The sequence below is a fragment of the Drosophila sechellia genome, chromosome X, assembly GCF_004382195.2.
Source record: "Drosophila sechellia strain sech25 chromosome X, ASM438219v1, whole genome shotgun sequence".
NCBI lineage: Eukaryota > Metazoa > Arthropoda > Insecta > Diptera > Drosophilidae > Drosophila > Drosophila sechellia.
The window spans coordinates 10,704,880-10,730,989 of NC_045954.1; the positions used below are offsets into that span (position 1 = coordinate 10,704,880).

Here is a 26,110-nt window from a genome sequence, read left to right on the forward strand (position 1 = left end):
CGTATGGTGCGATTGTATAAAAACATGTTTTGAATTATCAAAATATGTTCCATTTATTTTTATACAACCTTGACCTATTTTCAAGGACCAATAAGATTGGACCCCACATAAACACAGAAAACAACAATTCGTATTCCAGATGCAGAGTTCTAATATTAATTTACATTTTTTCAAAATTGACAGTTGGTCTACCGAGTTAACTATACCTTAGCTAAAGTTAGTTGTTACTGTGATTTGGCATTTCTCACTGAACTGTACTGTGGACTCCCCCTTCCATTCAGGGAAATATTTGTGTGCGCCGCACTTTCACCTCCAGTGATTGATAATTCCCAGCCTATCTGGCAGTGCCCATCGCCCAGATCGCCGACTGTGCAATCAGTCGGAACTAGAGCTCTCACTTCGCGGAGATCAGTTTGCCAGCATCCGCCGCTCGAGGCGTCACGATCTGATCTGAGCTGAGCACCATGAGCTGTCCCTATGCAGGAAACGGGTGAGTACCAGCACGTGCTGTCCAGGAATGCCAATCGATCTTCAGCTCTGCGATTCAACTCACACCCATACAGAAACGATCACGATGATTCGGCGGTGCCATTAACCACGGAAGTGGGCAAAATCTATGGTGAGTATCTGATGCTGGACAAACTGCTGGATGCCCAGTGTATGCTCTCCGAGGAGGACAAGCGACCCGTGCACGATGAACATCTGTTTATCATCACGCACCAGGGTGAGTAGGCTTGCAACTAGATGAAGTTACTCAGTGGTATTTAAGTACGTTCTCCACAGCCTACGAGCTTTGGTTCAAGCAGATCATCTTTGAGTTCGACTCCATACGGGACATGTTGGATGCAGAGGTCATCGATGAAACCAAGACGCTGGAGATTGTCAAGCGACTGAACCGAGTGGTTCTGATTCTAAAAGTGGGTGCTTTCTGAATCTCTTACCAAAATCCGTTTATAGCTTCATTTGCACAGCTCCTGGTGGACCAAGTGCCCATTCTGGAGACCATGACCCCGCTAGACTTCATGGACTTCCGCAAGTACCTGGCACCCGCATCCGGTTTCCAGTCGCTGCAGTTCCGTTTGATCGAGAATAAGCTGGGAGTGCTGACAGAGCAGCGGGTGCGGTACAACCAGAAGTATTCGGATGTCTTTAGCGACGAGGAGGCGCGGAATTCGATTCGCAACTCGGAGAAAGATCCCTCACTACTGGAGCTAGTGCAGCGCTGGCTGGAGAGGACTCCTGGGCTGGAGGAGACTGGCTTCAACTTCTGGGCCAAGTTCCAGGAGAGTGTCGACCGATTCCTAGAGGCGCAGGTACAGAGCGCCATGGAGGAGCCCGTGGAGAAGGCCAAAAACTACCGCCTCATGGACATCGAGAAGCGACGCGAGGTTTACCGCTCCATCTTTGATCCGGCGGTGCACGATGCACTGGTGCGACGTGGGGATCGCCGGTTTAGTCATCGAGCCCTCCAGGGAGCCATCATGATTACCTTCTATAGGGATGAACCCAGATTCAGCCAGCCACACCAGTTGCTCACCCTGCTCATGGACATCGACTCGTTGATAACCAAGTGGAGATGTAAGCATTGCATTCTTTGATACTCTTTTATAAATATATGTTATGTTTAGGACTGGTTTACCTAACCAACTACTTTCTATTCCCTCCACAGACAATCACGTGATCATGGTGCAACGCATGATTGGATCCCAACAGTTGGGCACTGGTGGCTCGTCCGGATATCAATATCTGCGTTCCACTCTCAGGTGATCATCGCAGATGTTCATATATCGGGGATCAATGAACTCCAACTGTTCTCCCTTTGTTTTTTTGGTTTCAGTGATCGCTACAAGGTGTTTCTGGATCTGTTCAACCTGTCCACTTTCCTGATTCCCCGCGAGGCGATTCCACCGCTGGACGAGACCATTCGCAAGAAACTGATCAACAAAAGTGTCTGACAATCGGCAGGCTATTGAATTAGTCATCATTTGGCTATGCGTTGTTTGTTCTACCTACTGTTTCTAGTTTTGGTGTAATAAAATTACTTGTTTAGTCTTTGTTATTACATTTGCTGTGTTTCTTTTCTTTAAGTCTGACTTGGAAATGTTTTCTCTAGAATCAAAGGTAAACTATCATATTTTATGGGTATATGTGAGGCGGCAGCCTAAAAGTAGACCACAGATATTTTGATTGTCTTTCTCGCTCTTTTATATTACTTCGTTAGCAAATTAAATTCCATAAAATTTGAGTGCCAATACTCGTCAAAATAATAATGGTATACAGAATATTTAATTACAAAATACCGCTTTAAAGAAAAAGTTATGAAAAACAATTCTTAATGGGTCTTAATATATAAATAGACAAAATATGATTATTGTATATTTTTTAAGCAAGGTAGATACGACTCATAATGAAATACAATTTAGAGAAATTATTAATTAATTACCCAGATTTTTTTTATATTACCAAATTTGCAATATTAACTTGTGCATAGAAGGTTAAATCAAGAGTTACGTAGTTAAGATAAAAAGATGCAAAAAATATTTAGAGATCAGAACCCAAAATGCTTTGTCATTTCGAACACTTATTTTGTGCCCGACTTTAAAACCTCATTAATCATACAAAATACAAAATTAATAATCGAATGGCTAGAATTTTAAATAGATCATATGTAGGTTGCTTGTCGTCTTCTCAACGTTCAAGTTTTGCAATTGGAACTTCGACAGCTTTCCAAATCGACTATCGCTGTTTGCTCGAATAGAGCACACAAAAACATAACCTTTGCCAGTGGCCTTTTCCTCGGGCGATAAGCCCCAGATTTAAGTACTGAGTTTTCAGTTTCATTATTATTTATTAGAACGGGACGGCGAGCTAGTCCACTCCGCTCACTCCTTCTCGAACAGTGCAATTAATTAGTTTTGTTGAATGGGTAGGGGAATGGAATCGGCATCCATATAGAGTCGTCTTCCAGGGGGATGGCCAGGGAAGGGAACCAGAACAGAACAGAACAATACTGAATTCCAAGGCATTATGTAAGCTTAATTCGCTTTAATCGCTTACGTGAGCCATTTCCGAAGGCAAATACAATTTCGGACTACCCCCCATTTGCTCGGATGCCTGCGACTATTTTTGTCCGGTCAGGTCGGATCTGTTTTGTTTGACAATTAGAGCTCTGTCCAGGTAATTATGGACCATAACCCTCGATCGGCCCCTGCAGCAGGTCCCTTCAGAACTCAGCCTCTGAACTTGCCGGCGATTTTTGGGTTGATTCAGCTCTGACGACTTCAATGTGTGTCTAATGATTGCAGTCAATATATTACTGAATATTTTGTCTAAAATTAATATAGGTATAAATATCATATGCATGTATATTCATAATATAAAGTTATGCCAATGACACAGTTTTCGTTACTAATCTTAGACTAGTTCGGCAATATTTGTGCATCTTTAGATTGCTATAGATTCTATGTGATTATATTTTACATTAAGCCATGCATTTTTAGTGCATTTCACTTTCATTTCCTTTTAAATATTCATATTTTACAAAGTCTTAATAGCTATATTTAGGACTTGGATCTTATAAATATCTTTTTATGGGTTATATTTGTAATATTCCAAATTTTTTCAAAATTAACATAGCCTATGGAAGTGGCAGTAGAGTACCTGTATAGAGGCAAAACCCACGCCGCCGACGATCGCGTCGTAAGCTCATTAATAAAACCACAAACAACAACAGCGGCTCATACGACATCAGCAGCAGCAGCAACAACAGCAGCAGCTACAACAGCAACACCGGCGACAGCAGCAACATCAGCTGCGATCGCGAAGATCAAGCGGATGGCGAACTGGAGTCTCTCGTCAGTCGCTTGCCGAGTCTCCGTTCAGCTGGTCGAGCAGTCTTCGAATCTTGAAAAACCGAAATTTAAAGAAAACATCGTTGTACGCCAAGGCAAAGTGCTAATAAATCGAGCAAAATGCGCTGCCTGGCATTGAGCGCAGTTTTTTTGTGCCTGGCTCTGGCCGGGCACTTTCATTTGTCAGGTAGGCGAAATGGCGAAACCCATGCGGGCAACAATAGGTAGTCATAAGTTTGTGTTCCGACCCATAATCCCCGCTAGATGCCTACAAGAACGAGGTACAGATCACCCCGGATCCGCTAGACGCGGTGGAGACGACGACCAAGAAGTCCAGCTGGTTTGGTGGATTCAAGAAGTTCTTTGGCAGTGATGGCACTACCACTACCACCAGCACGATTGCTCCACCGGTGGTCACCAGTCCGAAATCGGTGGTGGTTACACCCACGGCAGCCAACAAGCCACCGCCATTGGTCATCTCGCATGCGCCACTGATGCCGTTGGGACCGCGACCCGATACGCCGGGATCCTCACCTTTTGGCGGCTCCCAAAATCCGCAGACGCCACCTCAGTGGCCATCGAGCACCAGAGCAACGCCATCGCATCCATCGCAACCCTCACAGCCAGCTCAGCAGCCACCGCTGCCTGGATTCGCCTCCTATCGGCCACAGAAACCGCAGCCGAATAGCTACGATCTTAGCTACGGTGGCGGTCCACAACCAGCACCAGGAACTGGACGTCCTGGTTTTGGGCTGGGCATTAGCAGCACTACGAGCACCACGACCACCGCGAAGCCCATCACCAGCACCACAGGTAAGACACCGCAGCAGAAGGAGGATTTCCCGGCGCTGCCAGGACCTCGGAGGCCATCCCAAAAAGAGGACTTCCCAGCTCTGCCGGCGCCCAAAACTCCACCAGGCTCGCCAACGCCCACACCGGGATCTCCTTCGGCTTGGCAATCGCCGTTGCCAACGCCCCAGCATCCTGTGCATCCGCCAACCAAGGCTACTTCGGCGGCCACGCCTACCCCGACACCAACGCCTTCCTTCTCTTCCTCGGTAACGCCCACTCCCGCCCACGGAGCTTCAGTAGGACCACACAAGGTCGGAGGTGGAGGTGGCGGCACAACCACAGTGCGACCCGGTTTCCAGTCGTCGGGCAACTCGGTGGCCACTGATGACGAGATCCGACAGCTGACGGAGCAACTGTACACCAAGGAGAGCAACAGCCAGATCGGTAACATCCAAGTGAATCTGCAGGGACGCACGCGTTCCATCGACAGCGCCGATGAGGCACCCAATCCGTAAGTAGATCATAGACACGTAGATAAATACAAAAATATCCGTTAAATCCTCACGTTAAATTGTTCTCCAAAGACTTTTGAGTGTGGACTCGAAAGCCCTCGAATCCCCGACGATCGTCAAGATGCGACTGCTGTTCAACAACTACGAGCACGACACCCATGTCAACGAGCATGTGACTCCCAACGAGCGCAAGGAGGAGAACGACTTCCTGGACGCAGTGATGGCCACGCCGGTGATGCGACAGGCCATGCTCTTCCTGCAGCAAAAGGGAGTAGTTAGTCCCGATCCGAAGACCCACCGCGATCTGGTCAAGGAGCTGTGGTTCACGCAGTACTCGCGCGGTCAGGGCAAGATCGGCAGTTCCGGCTTCGAGCACGTCTTTGTCCACGAGGTGAAGGACGGCACCATTATCGGATTCCACAACTGGGTCTATATTGGCGATGAGGAAAAGGACGGTCGCTTTGACTACAAGGGATATATGAAGGAGCAGGACATTGGCACGGTAAGTGGTCCTACGAAGCGGATGTTATCCCATCTGAAGTTGTGCACGGCAATCCGAAACTAACATAAGTAACTTAAAATAATATTATAATCCTTTGCAGAAGGGCAAAATCGTGAAGATCCGTTTCTCGCATCAGGGACTCAATAAGCCAGTGAACACTGTGTTTGTGGGCACCTCTCCGGAACTGGAGCTTGCCCTGTACACCGTCTGCTTCCAACTACGACCGGATCGCACCTGTCCCGTATCCTTGGGCAATAGCAAGTTCGGCATCGTCACCTATTCGTGGCGCTACCGGGGAAAGAACCTCATTGGCAGCGCCTATCCAGAGATTTGAGGCAGCGATCAACGTTCGTGCCTCTCGTAGTCATCGTAGAATTTTTTTTTCTGTCGCTTTAATGAATAAAGTTAATGTGTGAAATTATAATTCATTAATTTTCAATAATGATAATTTTCATCAGTTCGCGGCACAACTATCGATGTCGACATGGCTATCGAATCTTTTTGAGTATCATAGCAGTCAGCTTCGCTTTTAATAACAAATTGTTAGGAAAAATGTAGTGGTTTTTTTAATATTATCAAATTGGCCACACTGCCGGCAATTGAAAAATGAACTTGCGTGAGATGGGAAACCTGTTTTCAGCCACAAACGCGGCTTTTCCCCTCTCTCGCTTAGAGTTGTCAAACTTTTTTTAAATATCGTACCCAGCGTCGTTTTCTCTTCTGAAGAATGTTGATTTTTGGTTACTGCAAAAAGGTCTTATTTTTGAACCATTAAATTCGGATATTTACAAACGGGATTTTCTCCATAACTTGGCTAAAAACGATATCACCGTTAAAGTGACGACTGTTTTATGCTGCTAATAAGCATAGCTAACTATCCCTATCACTATTTTTATGATTTCCAAAAATATAAATTTTAAAAAATTTTCCCATTTTTGATAAGGGGTAATATCATCAAAATTTGCAAAAAATATCACAAAATTTTGATTTCCAACTTGGAATACAGGTCGATAGGGAATTTTGTAACGAATTCAACGAGGTATGACATTCCACTTTTGAACAACTATTTTTATTGCTATTGAGAAAATACTGATTATTTTTTAGCAAAAAAAAAAAAAAAAAAAAAAAACAAAATAATAATATTGCCAAAATTTGAATATTTACAAACGGGGTTTTCTCCATAACTTGGCCAAAAAAGGTGGCACAGCTAAAATAAAGACGGTTTTGTGTTGCTAATCAACATAGCTGACTATCCCTATCACTGTTTTTATGATTCCCAAAAATTTACAACTTGGAATAGAGGTCGACAGGGAATTTTGTTACGAATTCAACGGGCTAAGAAAATCTTAATTTGAACAACGATTTCTGTTTTTTTAAATAAAATTCCGATAATTTTTGGTGGAGAAATCGAGAAAACGACTTCTTAAAAAAATCGATAATCCCTATTAGTTTTTTCATAATAACGTGGCTTTGAAGATTGCAGAGGCAAGTAACTGCCTGCGTATCTTTGACAACGATTCCACCTCTAAATACCAATAGGCGATTGCCTTTGACAACCCTGCAGTTGCACTCTTCGCTTTCTCGTTCTCTCGCGCTCTCGTCGTGCTCTCTCTGTCGGTAACAAGTGATCTGAGTTGACCGTAGTTCCATTGGACTTCCAGTGGTTTCGGCCATTTCAGTTGCTGTTTGACTGCCGGAGGAGTTTGTTGAGCATTTTTTTTGGTGCGCGGCGTGCCACGGATTACAACCACAACTATACAAATACCTATGTACATACTGAGCGGTCAAATTAAGTTTTGTTTTTTTTTTTCGTTACCCAACTCGCAAGTGCCGTGCAATTATTTGTTCTAATTTTGTTAACCGAAATTTAAAAGCGTCGACACTTTTTTGACAAACAACGCAACAAGCAAATCGGCGTTAAACAGAAAAAAATATTAAGAATCACAAACAACGAAGCAGCGAGAAAGAGGGAAGAAAAGAGAAGAGAGTATCAGAAGACACTACGGATGAAATGTAGCAGAATTCTTCCTCTTCTAATGTTCTGTGTGCGGTGACGAAGTGACGCCAAAAGAAACCGAGAGAAGACAGAAGGGGGCAAGGAGAAAGACAGCAGCAGAAAGAGCTCAAAAAACATAAAACACAAACTCACACGCTGGCAGAACAGAACGGTTATCTGAAACGCAAGGCAACAACAAAGCAAGTAAGTCACGCTCAAAAGAGAGACAGCGAGAGAGAGCGAAAATAGCAGTAACCTTTTTCTCACTCTCTCGGAATTCAAATCAGAATCTGAATCTTGGTCTACAACAACAAGAATAATAGCAGAAGAATGTCAATAAGACCAGGATTGTCAGGCGCCATTAAAAGATCGTTTTTATTGAACTATTTCGACTGTTATTGACGATATAAAGGGCTTTCAGAAACGTCATGCTACTGAAAAGCACAATTTTCTATACTATTTTGTTTGGAAATTGTTTATTAGCGGTGCAGCATCAGATTTTGTAAGTTCTTTAATTATCTTCGAGGAATGTAGGGTTTTTATATACCAAAGAATTCTAAAAAATTGTGTTCTTATTAACCGGATTCGTTCTTTTATTGTTTTTCATACCTGTAATGATCGTTTATAATCTGTTCCGTGTTATAAACTCAGTAAGAATGAAAGGATTTATTATTTTTCATGTTAAAAACTCCCCATTGAAATCGTCCAAAAAAATAGTCACAATTGATCAATCAATCAATCGTACTGCCCAATGTCAATGCCAATAGCAACAATGAGCTCTCTGAGTCTGAGCCACCCCCATCATGGCTAATTATAGAGATAATAAAGGTTCGGTATTGCGATGAGCTCATCGAAGATTCATTCGATTTCTAGCCAATTGCACGTGTGCAACTATGAACTTCATGAATTCGTATTTGGATTCTTTCGGGCTCACCTGAGGTCCAGATGCCAATAGATATCAAGACCTGTTCTCGTCTCCAAAGGCGATCGATTTCAATTTGTGTAACGGCACCTGGGCAGCCCCATCCTCCGGTTTTCCGATTCTCGATCCGATGCAGTTGCATAAGCCCGTCCTAACGGTTCTCGAGTGGTTCTCGATGCTATAATTCGGTTTCTTTTTTACCGATCCCTACGATTGGTTCGTCTCGTTTCGTTTTGTATCGCTTCTTGGATTTGGCTTTCGTTTGGTTTCGATCGGCGACGTTTTGGCAAATCATGGCAAGCGAAAAGAAGCCAAGAACGCTGCGCTGCCAACGGTATACGATCGCAAACAGTTAGGCGTGCAAAAAGCCAGAAAAAAAAAGAAAAAATCGACGCAAATGCTATAAAACAAAAAAAAAAATTGGTGGTGGAGCAAAAGAAAACTGGTTCCGGCCATCGAAGAATGCCGCAGCAGTGGCCACTTGGCCAGGTCCGAATGTCTCTGTGTGTGTGTGTTTGTGTTGGTGTATGCGTGCCACTTCCGTACAACAACGCCCTGAGCCCCCCACCTCCCCCATATTATTCCCCTTCTTAGTTGGCCTCTCTTCCGAGTTCGCGTTCGTTGCCTGAGTCTTTTGTTTTCCCAGCTCTTTGCCGTGTTTTCTTATCGCTGGTATAGTTCCATACCCTGGCGGAGGGTGATTTTATTAGGGTTCCACTGTTGTTGCATCGCCAAGAGGGTCAGCGTTAAGAATTTATCAAGGTCTTTTTGGGCAAAGGCCATAGTTCAGTGATTTTATGGGAGAACGCTTTTTGAACGGGTTTTATATGGTGCCATGTGACTGAAGCATTTCCCCATTTTATACGATTCAATAAAAGATTCTTACTATTTATAAAACTATCTTACTATAAAAAAAATCTGTATTTAATCCCTTTGACTTGCGCTGGGTTGACAAGAGTATCTGGTATTCCTAGAGCAAACTTTTCCCACTATGCTATCGATAATTTTTTTTGCTTTTCGCTTTCGTGCTCATTTTCATGCTGGGGACGCTGGCAAAGAAAAAAGCGAGCCACAAATGCTAAAAATGCATAACAAAAGCCAAAGCAAACACCACCACCGATGTCAGCTCACACAATCACTCACATTCATGCTAATGCGACAAAGATGTTAATTGACTTTTACTTTATTTAAACAAAATAGTCACAGCCAGCATAGGCAACAACAAAACCGATCTCCATTGAGTGAAATTTTTAATTTACGTTTTTTATTAATTTATTTTCGTGCGGTTTTCGCGGCAAATTCCCACATATTCGTCATCATCTTGGACAGATACTTCTTTTGTTGTCGTCATCGATTTCGTTTTTCGGTTGAAACCCAACACACTGTTATTAAGTTTAAATCGATTTGGATGATGCGATAATTGGAGGCATCAAAAATCAATTCCGCCTGGGAAGTTTTGTTTGGCTTAAGCTTAATGAAATCGAAAAGGCTGTATTTAATTTTTCTGGGCTAAGTTTTAAGTTCGGATTGAGAAAGTCGCGCAATGGAAGTGAAGCAAATGAACTGTATTTGTAGACAATATGTAAGGTTGGCTGAATGGAATTGTGTGTGTAGAAGTCGTCTTTAGATTTTCGTGGAGCTTTAAAAATGTAATTGACTTCCAAAGCAATATCTTCTAACCTACATACACACATGTCGCCCCTGGAGTCAAAGTCCCATCTTTGGCGGCGGCACCTTCGTCAGATTTCCGTTTGAAGTATTGCAGTACCTTTTTGGCCACGAACCGCCTTGCCTCACATTCCGCAACGCCCCCAAGTCGCAGCTGTTTCCCAGCTCCAAGGCGCCCACTTCCAATTCGCCTCCGTAGTGACACACCAAAAAAAAAAAAACTCAAAAAATTCATTATTAAACTACAGAAACAGTAGTTTTGAAGTTTAAGTAGAATTATCGTTGATAACAGGCATTGTAGTTTGAGGATGTTAGTATTTCGTTATGGTTATGATTTTGTGAGATTCTTTGGAATTAATTAATATTTTTCCTCAGTGCATCTGGCGTCCCTTGTTGCAGCAACCAATGTTGCGGGTGCGGCAGCAACGCATAGACGCAAAACGATTGCAAAAAACATATCGAGCGGCACTCCTTCGGCTGACACCAACGATTTGATTCGATTTTAGTTGAGTTGAGTCGGGTTGATTGTTAGAATACTTTATGCACCGCCACTTTCAATTGTCTCCGGCATAGACTTTTGAAAATTTCCCTTTTTGTTTTCTGCATGCATAAAGTTATCTGCCGTATTGTGGGCTTGTCTCTCTGTGTGTATGTGTGTGCTGTTTGTGATCGATGAGCAAAAGCTGGCAACATGGCGCGCATATTTTTTTTTTTCATTTTTTACCAAAGGTTTATTGGCCTTTTGGCTTACTCTCTGCACGCGCCTGTGTGTGTGTCGCCATTTTAGCTCGAACTTGGCTTATACCATTTGGCTTGACTCTGGTTTTGGTTTTGGTTTTGGCCCTGGTGCTAGTGAAATCGTGCGCCGACTTCAACTTCTTGCTAAATATTTCTTCTTTCTGCAAGAAATTTTCTATTTGTCCAACCCAAAAAAAACGAACGAACGAACGAAGAGTGAGCAGCAGCAGCAGCAGCAGGGCAATTAAGCCGCTTACTGCAACAACAGCAAAATAATATATGACTACTCACTCCCTAGACAAGCCTAGTCAAGAGCGGTGAGTGCGTGCTGTTGTTGACTGTTTTTGGCCAAAGCTTTTAGCCAATAAGTCAAACTGTCAGTCAGCCAGTCGCAGCCAGACGTTGTTGACGTCGCCGTTGGGTTTAATTGAAATGGCTGGGCTCGAGGGGGGAGAATGGGAGATTTTTTCGATCCCCGGACTGCAGTCCAAATTGAATTAGCCAGGTATTTTTGGCGAAGCCACAGGACAGCGGATTGCAGATTATCGCGCGTATGTTCCCCCTCGATTTTAAGCCAGATACGGAGAGGTAATTTTCTGTAAGCCAGATTGGTATGCCAGATCCACTTTGGGAATCTGTGTGATACCAGAAACCGAAAGCTTGCCGTCCATTAAATTGGATATGGCCTTTTGAGACCATATCGTTCATCAGCTCCAGCTTGTAGGTATAAATTATTCTTGATTAAACATTTTTAATTATTTAATGTAGATCTTGTGAACCCATTTCAATCCAAACGCATGTGGATTTAGCAATAATTAAGTTTTCATTATCATTATCTATCAATCAACAATACACGCACCTAAAACGAAAGCAACTTGCATATCGAATAGCAATAGACTCAAATCAAATGAAAACAGTAAACAATAAATAATAAATAATGCATAATTGCTGCGGCGAGCAAATGGCGAATGTGTTAAGTGGGTAACAAAAACGCAACTTGAAAGTAAACCGAAGTAAACCGAAATTAATTGCAGCTCGAATTGCAAATTGCAGTTCGTCAAACCGACTCAATTAAAACAAAATCGAAATCGTAAACGAAAACGTAAACGTAAAATTAAACAGCCAAAGCAACATAATTAAAGAGCGTATTTGGCTGTGCGTGTGCGAGATGTTGAGGTGTTGTTTAGATAAAAAAAAAAACAAAAGCCAAAACACTCTATCGAGTTTCACTTCGTGGCAGCCAAACGCCGCACCTCCTGCCCCCGCTCCTTGTGTTTCATCTAGCCACAAGTTTTATAGGGCCATTCCGACTTCTCAGCTATGCCAAGAATGTATCAATACCCTCGAAACTACGAGAAACTACCTGTCGAGACGAAAGAAACACATTTCTTAAGCCACGCATACACAAGCACAGCAACACCTGACTTCAACTTATGCATAACTTAACATTTAAGCATTTAAGCAGGTGCGGTCTGGTATTTATATGTGTGTGTGTGTCATAGCTGATAACAAATCATTTTAGAAATCGAACAAAAACATCGTCTCAAGAATCCGATTTTGTCTCATGGGAACGCAGTTCCTATAGAAATATTTTCCTTGTCGAGATGAAAATAAGAACAGAGTCTGTTATCCCACCTTAAATCGAAAGACTTAGGCAACGAACTTGTTTTTTTTTTTTGATACTGGAGTGCAGTTCTTGGCAAAGAAAGACAAAAGACTTGGGCGACAAACTTGCATGATTTCCAAGTCCAAGTCTATTTGTTATGCTAGGATTAAGCATTTTAATAGGGTTGCCTTTGATAAATCAATTATTTCAGTGAACAATATTAACTAAGAGATGAATCTCAATTCAAGTGCCTTCCATTGCGCAACTTCCGTTGCCAACCTGAAGTGCCCAACCCATGCCGCAAAAACCTGGCTTCACTTATCCAACACTTAGTTGCAAATGAAATTCTTATGATTGTTATTCCACATTGTTGGATATTTGTTCATTGATTACGAACACACACACACACACAGACGCAAACACTATGTCGCACAATCATGATGTTAATGCCGAGGCTGTTGTTGCTATTTTGGTTTGCTGCCGTTTTGGTTTTGTTGCTACCTTAGCATTAAACATGGACTGCAGGCAGCGACGTCTTAGCATTGGAATGCGGTCGAACCCGTAGCTAGCCAAGATTTTTGCTGGCTGCCTTAGTCATTGTTTTTGTTATTATTACACAGTGGAAAATCTTAATTTTAGAATCAATAGCATGGCAATTAAATCGTGACAGAAGAGAAGAGATAGTCGCAATAAAATATTCGGTTCTTTGTGATAGGGAATACTTTATTGTTTTCATATAATTGCTAGTCGGTATTTCGCTCAGTGTATGGCTTGTTGTCCCAAACGCTCGACGGAACGAGAGGGCTGGTGCGTACGTGTTGGCCTTATGAAGCGGCAAGCTGAATGAAAATGTCTGACGGAGTGTCAGCCTCCCTCCAGCCATTTCGTCTCGAAAAACAAGTTCCTCTATTGACTCTGTTAATTCGTGAGCACTTGCCGGGCCAGTTGGCATCGCACAGATACGTTACTGGGCCAGGCCCAAACTTCATTTCCAACTCCAACTCCAACTCCAAATCCACTTCCAGTTAACAAATCCAAATCCGATTGACTCACTTAAGCCACAACTGCATGAATCAATTGGAATCGAATCAAATCAAATCAAATTGAGACAACTTCTCTCTCTTTCTGCCGTCGTTGTTTTATTTTCATTTGATGTTTCTGTTGTTTTGGGCATAAATATTTATGTCTGTGTGTGTGTGTGCTAAAGGCATTTGCCGCAAATCAGGTGAAAGTTTTGCCTGAGAAAAGGCAAAGACAAAACAAAAACAACAACAACAGCATAACATTTTTTCCCACTTTTCTGTTTCGGTCTTGCCGCATCTGCTTAATATTCATTTGGCCAACCTATATACTTCGGGGCTTTTTGGGCGTTCGCATTTCATATTTTACGATATTGCTTTTTTTGGAAATTTCTTTATGAACTTGAATGTTTCATGCTTCTTTCGCTGCCGTTCCCTGTTTTTTTTTGGTTTTTTTGGAAACGATCATAATTTTAAACGCATTCTGGCATATTAATTGCTTTTAATAGGATCGTGGTTTCGATTGTCCAATTGTGAATGCGGGTCATGTTTGAGCATTTGGATTTTATTAAATATTGAACGGCTTCTGGCTTAGATTTTTATCGTAAGTACGAAAGAACCAAATACTTTTAGCTGCGTGAACTCATAAAATATAATAAATAAATTACTGCATACTAGCTGACCTTGCTTTCACTGCCTTAAGTTGGTTATGAGAATTTTCCATTCCAATACATATTTATTTATTTTGAAGCCTCTAAACTTTATCTAACTGCATTGATGATTATTGAAATCTGTGGTTAATTCCATTTGGGATGTCCCTTCACTGCAGCTTCCAATTCGTGAATTTCTGACGAGTTTTATTTAATAAGTTAGCTTCCCTCGGATCTTTTGCAACGATGCAAACGTTGCTACTGTCATTGTTACCGCTTCACGATTTAGTTGCTTTTTTTTTCTTTTTCCTTCGCCGTTGCATTTCATTGCACCCCGGTTTCGGTTGGCAAACATTTCCACAGAGACAAAAAATATATATATGTATATATATATATATGCACATAGATGCGAAGAAGCGAAAAATCTGTACTTTCATTAATAAAGCGGCCTTCGCGTCATTGACTGCAAACAGTCACCATTGCTCTCGATCAAAATCCCCATCAAAATCACACCCATGGGCTTTGGATTTAAGTCTGATAAGCAACAATTTTATAATGCAAAAGAGTGAGGAATTTTTATAGAAAGGCGCCGTAATTAACCGAATATTTTCCCCAGCGCCTTAATTTTCTGTTGTGTGTTGACAGAGAAAAATTGTAAATTGTAGTTAACAAATTCCCATTTCGTATATTTATTGCAGCAATGAATCAACCGGTTTGAAGACCACATCCATTCCGCACCACTCCCATCAGTGAGTTCCAAATATTGTCAGCACCATAGAGGAAGCGCCGGAGAGGAAGATCGGGAAAAGTATCGTTGCCACACTGACCTGACCGCAGGATAGTGAGTCCAGAGCAGAGAACGCTAACTCAGCGGAGCTATGGACTGGGCCGAGGGTGATCTGGTCTGGTTCGATCCGGGCATGGGACATCCCATTCCCGGCGAGATCCAGGAGGTGCACCGCGCTGCCCAGGTGATCGTTGTGCAGGCGCTCATCAAAGGCAAGGTGAGTACACAAAACTAGCAGCTATAAATTAAAATGCTATCAATTAGTTGTTTCTACTTAAACCATAGCATTTCTCCCAGTGCATTTTCGCACCCTCTGTAAAAAAGGTGCGAGTTTGCACCAACGTTTCGTTTTTGGTTCGGTTTCCGTAGCTTACTGTTTGAATTTTCAATTTGTTTTCGGTTTCGCCGTGGCCCATGAATGCTTTTCACTATTTTCACCCGACATGAACTGTTTGCCCCACTGTTTATATTTATTTATTTCGGTTTTTACGAGCTGCCCTCGAGTGTTTAGCAGGTTGGGCTGCCTTTTGGGGTCTCGGAATTTATGGAATGTGCTCGCTTGGATTTATGTGCCGATTTTCTGGGCATGGGCAACCATGGAGCAAACAAAATACAAACAGTGTGTTGGCCAACGATGCCCAGTTGGATTTCTTTTTCGGCCATCCGCACGCGTGTCTACTGTACAGTGTACACTGTACCGCCACCTGTGCAATGCACCTAATTGCACCTGCCAGCGGCAGCGTTTCCTTTTTCCTTCCTGCCACTCGCTGCAATTATGAGATGTGGACCGTGTGCTGAGCTGCTGAGCTAGCGGTATCAAGATTGAGAACTCTCGGCAATTAGTCTCGAGTCGTCGACTGACAGCACAGTGGAGCAAAATTTAGAATTACATTGCATTAAAATGTAAAATCAAATTTGTAACATCTTAAACTGAGATACTGAGATATATACTCAGATATGTACATACTGCGATACTTTAATTTCATTAAAGGGTGTGCCAATGTCCAAACACTCGACTATTGGGTTTCTTCGCGTTAAAAGTGAAAATCAAAACTTGATGATAACATTTGTGGGCACTCTTTATTCGTAGATAAACATGTGGCAAATGTCCGATTTCACTGCATAAAAATGCACTTATTTTGCAGCACCCAAATGTTTATTTTGTAATTTTATATACATTTTAGGTATAAAGAAAGCAAATGGGCACTCAAAGAGCATTCCGCGTTTTATTTTGCAAATAGCAGGTGCACCTTACAAAACTAGCTTTACGGAAACTAAGCTTCCTCTGTGGTTATACCCGTTACTCGCAGAGTAAAAGGGTATACTTGATTCGTTGAAAAGTATGTAACAGGCAAATGGAAGCGTTGCTGACTACATGAAGTATATATAATCTTGATAAGGATCAATAGACGAGTCGATCTGGCCATGTCCGTCTGTCCGTATGAACGTCGAGATCTCAGGAACTATAAAAGCTATAAGGTACATTCACTCTAGCTGAGTAAAGGGTATCTGATAGTCGGGGAACTCGACTAAAGCATTCTCTCTTGTTTTGCTATCCTCTTTCTTAGCAAATATAATCATTTTTTGCGCTTTGCACAGTGCTTGTAATTTTTGGTCTAGCGGTATCAGAATCAAAAAAACCTGCCACATGTGATTCGTATCCTGTTGCACAAGAGAACCAGTTGGTTGCACATGTGTTGCACTGGGATCGGCCACTGGGACCATGAGAATCCGCTTCTGGAGGCGTAATCGTGGATGTAGATCAATTATCGGCTATTTTGTTGCCTGAAACAATACAGAATGCTATTCCTTCTACAGTTTCTTAGATCTGTGAAATTTTTTTACAGATTGCAGTTAAGCGAGTTCTAAAATAAATTAAATTCTGATTAAATGCTTGCATTTGAGTCGACGTCTTATTCAGTATCATGTAATATTCTATTTCATTGGTTAAGTCATCACAATAGTTGTGCTAATGTTCAGCTATAAAGTTACAATTAACTTTAGTCTGAAAGCTGGTAGGGATTGGAACCCTCTTACTATATTATGTGTTAAATGATAAAGTCCCCAGCATGAATTCTTCTTATGAATGCACAGCTAAGTTTGCGTATGTTTTTTAAAGCATACTTTTAGTTATCATTTGAAAAACAATCAATTGATACGGATACCCATTGATATGAATGGGGAAGTTGCCGAGGCGAATGCATTCTCAGCGATCCAAAGAAGATATTTCACGGCATTATTTTGACCAACTATCAGATGACAACATGCCCTGCCCCACACGAAGCTGCTAAAGACTGAAGATCGAAGACTGAAGATTCGAAGACTGAAGATTCGATGACTCGAAGACTGAAGACGTGCCCAAGAACCCATCAAGCCATCGAACTTGAACTGGTTGGGCCTCTCTTCGCTTTGGGGAGAAAGTCCCCCACACACTGGCCGCCTAATTAAATGGCGATCGAAAGACTGCATCAATATCAATGCGATCGGGTGTCTTCTTTCTTTCTTTCTCTCCTTCTTTGCTTTTCTTCTCCTCCTTCTCCTCCTCTCGCCACTTGCGTATTATTATTTTTTTGTGGCGTTCTGGTGGCCCACACTACTAAGTAGTCGGTAGCTAACAGGAGTGTCATCTGGTCTGGCCGGGTTCGAAGTGATCCGGTCTACTATAGCCATACTATAACCCATACCCATACCCATACCGAAACCCCCATCTTCCATCGTTTTGAAAGAACGTGTTTGGATGCAGCGAAAACCGTTTTAGAAACGTTTGGGGAAATTGTGGCAATGAAGCCGCCAGATTCCGATTCCTTTCAGTTGCATTCGAGACCTCGGCCACAAACGTCTTTTGTGATACTAGTTCTTGATCTCTTGATCTCGCTGCGGATTCGGGTTCGGGCCCATTATTTGACCCAGAAACGTTGTCGCTTTGTGATTAGTGGGAGTTGAGACCTATAGCGGGGTTCGTCAATAGATGCGCATCGTACGGTTCCATTTGGAGCCGTGGCAACGCGGCGGCGGAGGATCGGTGACTCCCAGTCCTGCCCAGTCGCCCTCTCTGGCACTCCTCTCGCCGCACGTCCTGCGTCGTCAGCGTCCCGCCAGTCTAGAGGATTTCGAGGATCTTCCAAATCTGTCGGCCAAACATCCGGCTCTGCCCGCCAGTCGCCTGCGACGCCTTAAGTGTCGATATCCACAAGTGGTCAAGCGACTGTCCACGCTCTGCAGCGATGTGATAGCACGTCATGTGAGATATGTGTTCCATAGAGTTCCATTAGAGGATTTTCCCTTAATATAAGGCTTATTATGCTTGACCTCCTTCTAATTCATTTCATTTATTACAGCCACAAACATTCGCCTTGCAACCGGGAGAGGGCAGCCTGCGCGCTCGCCAAGATCTGGGCAGCAGCGGCGTGGAGGACATGACCCTGCTGGACGATCTGCACGAGGCGTCGCTGCTGTGGAATCTTCGTCTGCGTTACGACAAGGGTCTGATCTACACATTCGCCGGCAGTATCCTGATCGCGGTGAATCCGTACAAGATGTTCCCAGATGCCTATGGCTTGGAGGTGGCCAAGCAGTATGCCGGCCGACCACTGGGATCCCTGCCGCCGCATCTGTTTGCCATCGGAGCGGCCGCACATGCGGCATTACCATCGCCCCAGGTGGTGGTCATCTCCGGTGAGAGTGGCTCCGGCAAAACGGAGTCCACCAAATTGGTGATGCAGTACCTGGCGGCCGTGGTGCCCGGCGGTGGATCCGCCTCAGCAGTCATCACCGAGCAGATCCTGGAGGCTGCTCCGCTGTTGGAGGCCTTTGGCAATGCCCGCACCGCCCGCAACGACAATAGTTCGCGGTTTGGAAAGTATCTGGAGGTGTACTTCAAGAGTGGCGCCATCGTGGGCGCCAAGATTACGCAGTACCTGCTGGAGAAGTCGCGTATCGTGACACAGGCGCCGGGCGAACGGAACTACCATGTGTTCTACGAACTCCTAGGTGGACTATCCGAAACGGAGCGATCCAAGTACGGTCTGCTGGAGGCGGACAAGTACTTCTATCTGAACCAGGGCGCCACCGACTGCGCCAGTGGTCGAGTGGACTGGGAGTCACTGCAAGGAGCCATGCAGGTTCTTGGAGTCTCCGAGGGCGAACGAGAGGGCATCGTGCGTGTCTTGGCGGCAGTTCTTCATCTGGGAAACGTCTACTTCCACCGCCGGCAATTGAGACACGGCCAGGAAGGCGTGGAGGTCGGTTCCGATGCAGAGATCAAGTGGGCCGCCCACCTGCTGCACATTAGCGCGGACGGACTGCATCGGGCATTGACCAGTCGCACCACCGAAGCTCGAGCGGAACGACTGCACACGCCACTTGGCATTGATCAGGCATTGGATGCTCGAGATGCCTTTGCTAAGGCTCTCTATGCGGGACTCTTCAATTGGCTGGTCTCGAGGATCAATTCGATTGTACAGAAGGGCGGAACTCATGATGCCCATCGCATCAGCATCCTGGACATCTTTGGGTTCGAGGATTTGGCGGAGAACAGCTTCGAGCAGCTGTGCATCAACTATGCGAACGAGAACCTGCAGCTGTACTTCAATAAGCATGTCTTCAAGCTAGAGCAGGCGGAGTATGCCCGCGAGCGTCTTGAGTGGACTCCGCTGGCCTGGGATGACAATCTGCCGGTGATCCATCTACTGGCCAAGAAGCCGGTGGGCATTTGCCATCTGCTGGACGACGAGTCAAATTTCCCGCGTGCCACTGATCTGAGTTTCCTGGAGAAGTGCCACTACAATCATGCGCTGAGCGAGCTATACGCTCGTCCGCGGATCGGTGCCCAGGAGTTTGGAGTGACCCACTATGCGGGTCAGGTGTGGTACTGCGTGGACGGTTTCTTGGACAAGAATCGCGATGCGCTGAGGGGTGATGTCCTAGAGCTATTGGCCTCCAGCCGGCTGCCCTTGGTGGGTGAGTTGACCAAGCAGCTTCGTGCTCAGAGAGACGCCGGAAAAACTCTGCCAAAGGGCAGCAATGGAAGATTCGTCACGATGAAGCCGCGTACACCAACGGTAGCAGCCAGATTTGCGGACTCACTGCAGCAGTTGCTCCAATCGATGGGCCGGTGTCATCCATGGTTCGTGCGTTGCATCAAACCGAATCAGGAGAAGCACGCCCTCCGCATGGATATGCCGTGTGTGCTGCAACAACTTCGATACTTGGGCATGCTGGACACCATCCAGATCCGGCAGCGAGGCTATCCGGTGCGCTTGCGCTTCCAGCACTTTGTGGAGCGTTATCGTCACCTGCTGCCATCGCCTCTGGCCAGAGGTACACCCTACCGCGAACTGTGCCGAGCTCTGCTGGAGGCCATGCCGCGAACTGGTGTGGAAGGTCCGGATTATCAATTGGGAGCTACGCGGGTTTTCCTGCGCGAGGCACTGCATCGGGCTCTGGAAAGTGGACGAACCGAGCGGCTGCGTCGAGCGGCTGTCAGTGTCCAGCGGCATGTGCGTGGTATGCTTGTCCGCCGGCAACTGGCGCGTCGCCAGGCGGCCGCCACCCGTCTCCAAGCCCGTTGGCGCGGTCAGAGGGCACAGCAACGCTACGAGCGTCTCCGCAAGGGAGCCCTCACTGCCCAGCGATTGTGGCGAGGACGCCAGGCTAGGAGGAGGGTCCAACAACTGCGATCCGATCACCGACGCAGGCAGGAGGCCAGGGAGGCAGCTCAGCGAGCTCGCGAGGCACGGGAGGCCAAGCAGGCCGTGCTGGAGAGAAGTCAACTCAGCTACCTGGACATACCAGCCGAATTGGCATTTATCTACTCCAAACTGCAGGGCTGGTCACCGCCGCACGGTGATCGCCATCTGGTCAAGGTACTGGGCACAGTTCCCGGTCCACCATCGTCGGCAGTTCAGCTACCCGAGGACCTTGGTCAGTTCTCGTTTGGAAAATTCAGCAGCGTGTACTGCAATGGCTTGAGATTGCAGCCGCGGAGGGAACCCATCACTGCTCCTTTGCTTACAAGGGCTGCTTCGAGGGATCAGGACTTCCAGGATGCATTGGCCGTATTCAAGCTTATCCTTCGCTGGAGTAACGATAAAGCCTTGGAAGGTGCCAAGGAAAAGCTATTGGCCGACTATATTGTGCACAAGGCTTTGAGCTCCAGAGGATTGCGGGATGAGATTCTTGTGCAGTTGTGCAACCAAGTTCATGGCCTGCCGCCCAATTCCGGAGAGGCAACTCGACTGTGGCAACTTCTGGGACAGTGTCTGTGCTGCTTCCAGCCCAGTGCTGCCTTCAGCAAGTATCTGATGAGATTTGTGGACGATGAGGCTCCAGAGTCGCTGCGTCCACTTCTTCTGCGACAGCTGCTCCGCCAGCAGGGCGGTGGAACGTCGAGCGGCGCAGTGGGCGCTGGCGCCTGTCGGAGCTTCGTGCCCGCCTGGCTGGAGTGGCGTGCCTGGACCAGAGGATGTGACATGGCACTACCGCTTACTTTGCCGGACGAGGCCAGTCAAACGGTCGCCGTCGATTCGTGGACCAGTTGTGAGGAGGCCGCAGCTTTAGCTGTTTCATCTTTGGGCGTGGCCAGTCGTGGATGGACCCTGGTGCTGGACGACGGCCAACAGCTCACCGATAGCTGTGGACTGGACTACGTGATGGATTTGATTGCGGAGAAGGAGCTGTGCCCCGCATTTCCTGCTCCCAGAAGCGATCTATTGCGTTCTGGCGCCAAGTTTGCAAGAATCACTCTGCCGGATGCTGTTAAACGTCCAGCGGTTCCGCCACCAGCTCCACCCACTTCCAGTGGCAAAGAGGATGTGCCGCGGGAGCGAAGAAGCAGCCGGGAGCTGCTCTCCAGAAGCTCGGCGCTCAATGAACGCTATTTCGAACGTGAACCGAGTCCAGGACCGGGTCAGGGATCGAGTCCGGGTCAGGCGAAGTCGCGTTCCAAGTCACTGGATGACCTGCTCGCCGGGGATATTGTTCCGGTGCCAACGGATTGCGATTCCCAGGAGCCGTTGCACACACTGGGTCTCTCGGAGAGTCGCCTGAACGATCGCTATCACTCGGCGGAGCGGCTGGCTCCAGTCGGCAAGGACACGGGTCCTCGTTACCAGAAGTCCCAGCACGCAGGACGCCGATCTCATGCTGCCTCCCATGGCTCGCACTCCAGTAAATATGCGGACAAGGCCGAGTACGCCACCAGGTCCTCGGCCATGTCCGATACGAGTGAGGCACCATCCTTGGCTTCCCATGTGAGGAGGGTAAGGGTCCCATCGCAGGCATCAGATGTGGATCAGTTCCTGGACGATCTATTTAGTCCAGTGCTCGATGGTTCCTTGGATGAGCTGTCTGATGCCAGATCCTTGGCAGCGAGTATCAGAGGAGGCAGCTATGAGCTAGAAAATGAAGCGGAATCGGAGATCGATGACTTGGATGACTACATCAACGATATATTCCAACCGATACCACTGGTCCAGAACTTGGAGAAGCTGGCCAGCAGGGATCAGTTGGCGGCTATCATCAAGGGTGGAGGAGCGGCCAGTAAACCCGAGGAGAGGGATGAGGAATCGGAAATCGAGGATCTAGATGACTACATTAATGAGCTCTTTGAACCTATTCCAGTGGCCGACGGATTAGACAAACTGACCAGCAAGGAGCACTTAGCTGTTAGCATCCGTGGAGGCGGCAGCACGGACAGTAATGGAGCCGATCCGCTGCTCCACCAGCTGATGCAGCTGCCCGGCGAGACGGAGTCAGGTCCAGCACTGTATCAGCAGCAGGTGCAGCGCGCTTTCCTGCAGTCTGCAATGGCCCAGAACCTGCAGATCCAGCAGCAACTTCTCGCTCAGAATCAAGCTCTGCAGACGCTTCTTAGTCAGCAGGCGGCAGCGGCGGCGGCCAATAACTCCACCTCGCCGCCACCAGCTCCTCCGATCTTGAGTAGTCTGTCCATCTCGCCACCGCCACCGCAATCCCCAATGCGCATGAAGGCCACCCGGAGTAGTTTGGTGGTGATGGAGTCATTGCAACCACCGCCACCACCTCCACCGCCGCCAATGCCGCCGCCGCTGGAGTGCAAGGACCCCTCGGAGACGCGACACTTCTTGGATCCCTACGGCAGGGCCAAGACCGTGCGGATCGGCAAGTGGCGCTGGCCACCGCCCCAGGATGAGCCGCAGTTCCAGACTGAGGAAGATTTCTTTGCTTTCAAGATGCGCCAGCACCAGCGAAAGACTACGCCACAGGCTCAGCATCATCAGATGACCAGCAATGGAGGTATGATGGAGTCGGGCCCTGGAGCACGTGGTGCCTCGGCCACGGCCATCGAGTGGGAGGAGTTCGAGATCGAGAGTCCAACACCGCCGCCTATGAGTGGTCAGCTAATGAGGAGCAGCATCCGACTGGAGACGACCACGACGACAACCACATCGGCGGTGAACAACAGGGAAAGAGACCGCGAAACCCAGGATGCGGGACAACCGATGCAGAGTGTGGTCACCACCAAGCTGGCCAAGAAGAGCTTTGAGATCGGAGCGGATCGCCCACCGCCGGGCAGTGTGGGCAAGCTCAAGCTTAGTTCTGAGATGCGTCAGCGGTTGGAGCAAGTAACTGCTGGCCATTCGGTGAGATCAACCGTTTCCACCAAGTCGGAGCAAAGAGCTCCGGCGAAACTGGAGGACACACGGAAGCTTATGTTGCAGCAGCAGCTGGGTGGACTCTTTGCCAGCGTGTCTGGTGGAAATTCCGGCCCTGGTGGAGTAGTCGATTCCCATGCAACGGTGCGCACACAGATCGAGAGGATGGAGGGCAAACTATCGCCACCACCAGCTCCGCCTTCAGGCGGCTGGCCTGGAGTGCTGCTGCCACCGGCTCCAAGTGTGCCGGCTCCGCCGCCACCCATCAGACCGCCCAGCATGGCGCCACCTGCCCCGCCGCCAGCTCCGCAGAGTCCGCCGACGGCTAGGAGTCCGGAACCGGAGCCCGACTATCGCACCTCGAGCAGTCAGGTGGTCAAGGAGCATGTGCCCGCCTTTATTCAGCGCCAGGAGCGCGACACATTCGGTGCAGTGCGTCAGCAGCAGATGATCAGCAGTCACCACCTGCATCTGGACGACCACTCGGCCTCCTCCTCGCCGGCGGTGGCTGCGTGGGACCAGGCGGAACGGGAAAGATCCCGCAGCCGAAGCAGGAGTCGCGATCGTGAGGATTACTCGGAGTCGGTGTGGGATCGGGCGGAAGTGGAGGGACCCGCCTCCGGAAGTGGTAGTGAAAAGGAACGAGAGAAACGGGAGCGTGAACGCGAGCGTCTCTATGAGATTCGCCAAGTGGAAAGGGAGCGGGAAAGCCATAAGGTCTACCAGCCGGCGCCGCCGCGTGTGATCCAGGCCAGCATGGACACCACCGGTGGACATCGCAGGGAGGACCGCACCGGCGGATTGGCCACCTTCCGCACTCACATGGCCCAGAAGTACGAGCACGAGCGGAAGCGCAAGAGCTCGGCCAGCTCCGGAATGCGCGAGGAGCTGGACTCGATGCACATGACCACGCCGCCGCCCGTTATTGTGCCGGCTCCGGTGCCACCGCCTTCGTCGACCAGCCCGGGATTGGGTGTGGTCTCTGGCGTTCTGATGGGATCGGGATCCGGGGGCAGCACAGCATGCCTGACCTACAACCGGGTGCCGTGGAAGTTGCGCGTGCGCAAGGAGGTCTTCCAGCCACACGAACCCATCGGTCCACCGGTGGCGCTGGACTTGCTCTTTGCCCAGGTCCTGGGCGACGTTTTCGGGGTGACTCCCTGCCTGCGGATTACGCCGCAGGAGAAGAGCTCCGCCCTGAACATGCTGCACGGGCATGGCGTGAGTGTGGACACGCTCTCCAATCGAAACGGATCGGGAGCCGGCGGCGGAGGAAATGGAGGACAGGTGCGTGCCCTGGTCAAGCGGCATCTGGTGGACATGGCTCGCGATTGGCCGCTGTATTTCGCTCGACTGTTCGCCGTACAAGGAGCGCCGCTCTATCCGGATGTTAGCATCATGGGCGTCTCGCACAGTGGACTCTATCTGGCTCGTCGGGATGCCGACTACCTGATCGTGGTGCAGGCCATCTCCTTTGGCGAAATCCAGAGTGCAGTCACCCTGCCGCGTCCTGCTTCACTGCAGCTCAATCTGAGGAATGGAAAGCACCTGGCACTCCATGCAGCCCGCGCCGCCGCCATCCAGTCGATGGTCACCACTTTTGTCCAGGAGTTCCGCAAGGTGAGTGCGATTTATTTGACAAATGTTTTAGGGAATATTTTATTACTTATGACTATTTAATCTCATAAATATGCATGTTTTTTAGTTTATATTTTTAGTTTTTTTTGCCAACCAAAAGTATGCTATAAATATTTCTTAAACATTCAAAGCTCACTAGACAAGCTTGATATTACATATATTTGCTGATATTTTAAATCGAAGGTAGCTGAAATATGTTTCAGTATAACATATATATATATTTTACACATATTTAAGTTATATTTTTATTTGCTAATTAATTTCAAAAAAAATGTTGACATTGATATTTATTTATAAATCACAAAAATCACGTCTTGCACCAATTGCAATTTTTGGCATAGCAATTATTTTGTATACCAAGCGTTTTGCTTGCCACTTTACTTCACGTAAATACAAAAATAATTGCATTAATTGCGTGAATAATTGCTGGCATCGGTCATTATAACGTGGCCTTAATGAAACTGCTAATGTTTTTACGGCCACAAGATAATAATATGGCAGCTGGGCAATTTAAAGTGTTATTTTCATATCGCGCAGACAAAAGCTGTAATATCACCTCAAGCATAAAATCGATTGACTTTGCTGATCAGTATCAGTATGATATTTTACCTTTAAATGTTATAGTTTATTGAGTATCCACATCAAATAGTGATAAGAATTGTTAGTTACAATTAGGTGGTGATATCGGTTTTAGCCAAGTTATGAGAAAACCCCTTTTGTAAATATCCGATTCTTGGCAATGTTTTTATTTTGATTGAAAGTGAAATTTCAATATTTTGATAGTGAAATGATTCAC

At 46.8% G+C, this 26,110-nt stretch overlaps 3 protein-coding genes across 3 annotated transcripts in view; all 3 read left to right on the top strand.

Moving 5' to 3' along the window:
• Window positions 1-385: 385 nt before the first annotated feature.
• Window positions 386-2,064, top strand: LOC6617605 (tryptophan 2,3-dioxygenase). Its single transcript, XM_002041882.2, has 6 exons — window positions 386-490; window positions 564-724; window positions 784-917; window positions 972-1,578; window positions 1,670-1,763; window positions 1,838-2,064. The coding sequence occupies exons 1-6, from the start codon at window positions 465-467 to the stop codon at window positions 1,953-1,955; spliced, it is 1,140 nt and encodes a 379-aa protein (XP_002041918.1). The 5' UTR covers window positions 386-464; the 3' UTR covers window positions 1,956-2,064.
• Window positions 2,065-3,856: 1,792 nt separating this feature from the next.
• Window positions 3,857-6,081, top strand: LOC6617606 (poly(U)-specific endoribonuclease homolog). Its single transcript, XM_002041883.2, has 4 exons — window positions 3,857-4,038; window positions 4,116-5,154; window positions 5,228-5,657; window positions 5,758-6,081. Exons 1-4 carry the CDS (start codon window positions 3,972-3,974, stop codon window positions 5,989-5,991), a joined length of 1,770 nt encoding a protein of 589 aa, XP_002041919.2. The 5' UTR covers window positions 3,857-3,971; the 3' UTR covers window positions 5,992-6,081.
• A 1,255-nt stretch (window positions 6,082-7,336) lies between these two features.
• Window positions 7,337-26,110, top strand: part of LOC6617611 (unconventional myosin-XV) — a 32,232-nt gene continuing 13,458 nt past the window's right edge. Inside the window, exons 1-3 of the mRNA XM_032724211.1 lie at window positions 7,337-7,857; window positions 14,955-15,260; window positions 18,382-25,296. Of these exons, the coding sequence (XP_032580102.1) occupies window positions 15,135-15,260; window positions 18,382-25,296 (7,041 nt within the window). The 5' untranslated portion in view covers window positions 7,337-7,857; window positions 14,955-15,134. The remainder of the gene's footprint in view (window positions 7,858-14,954; window positions 15,261-18,381; window positions 25,297-26,110) is intronic.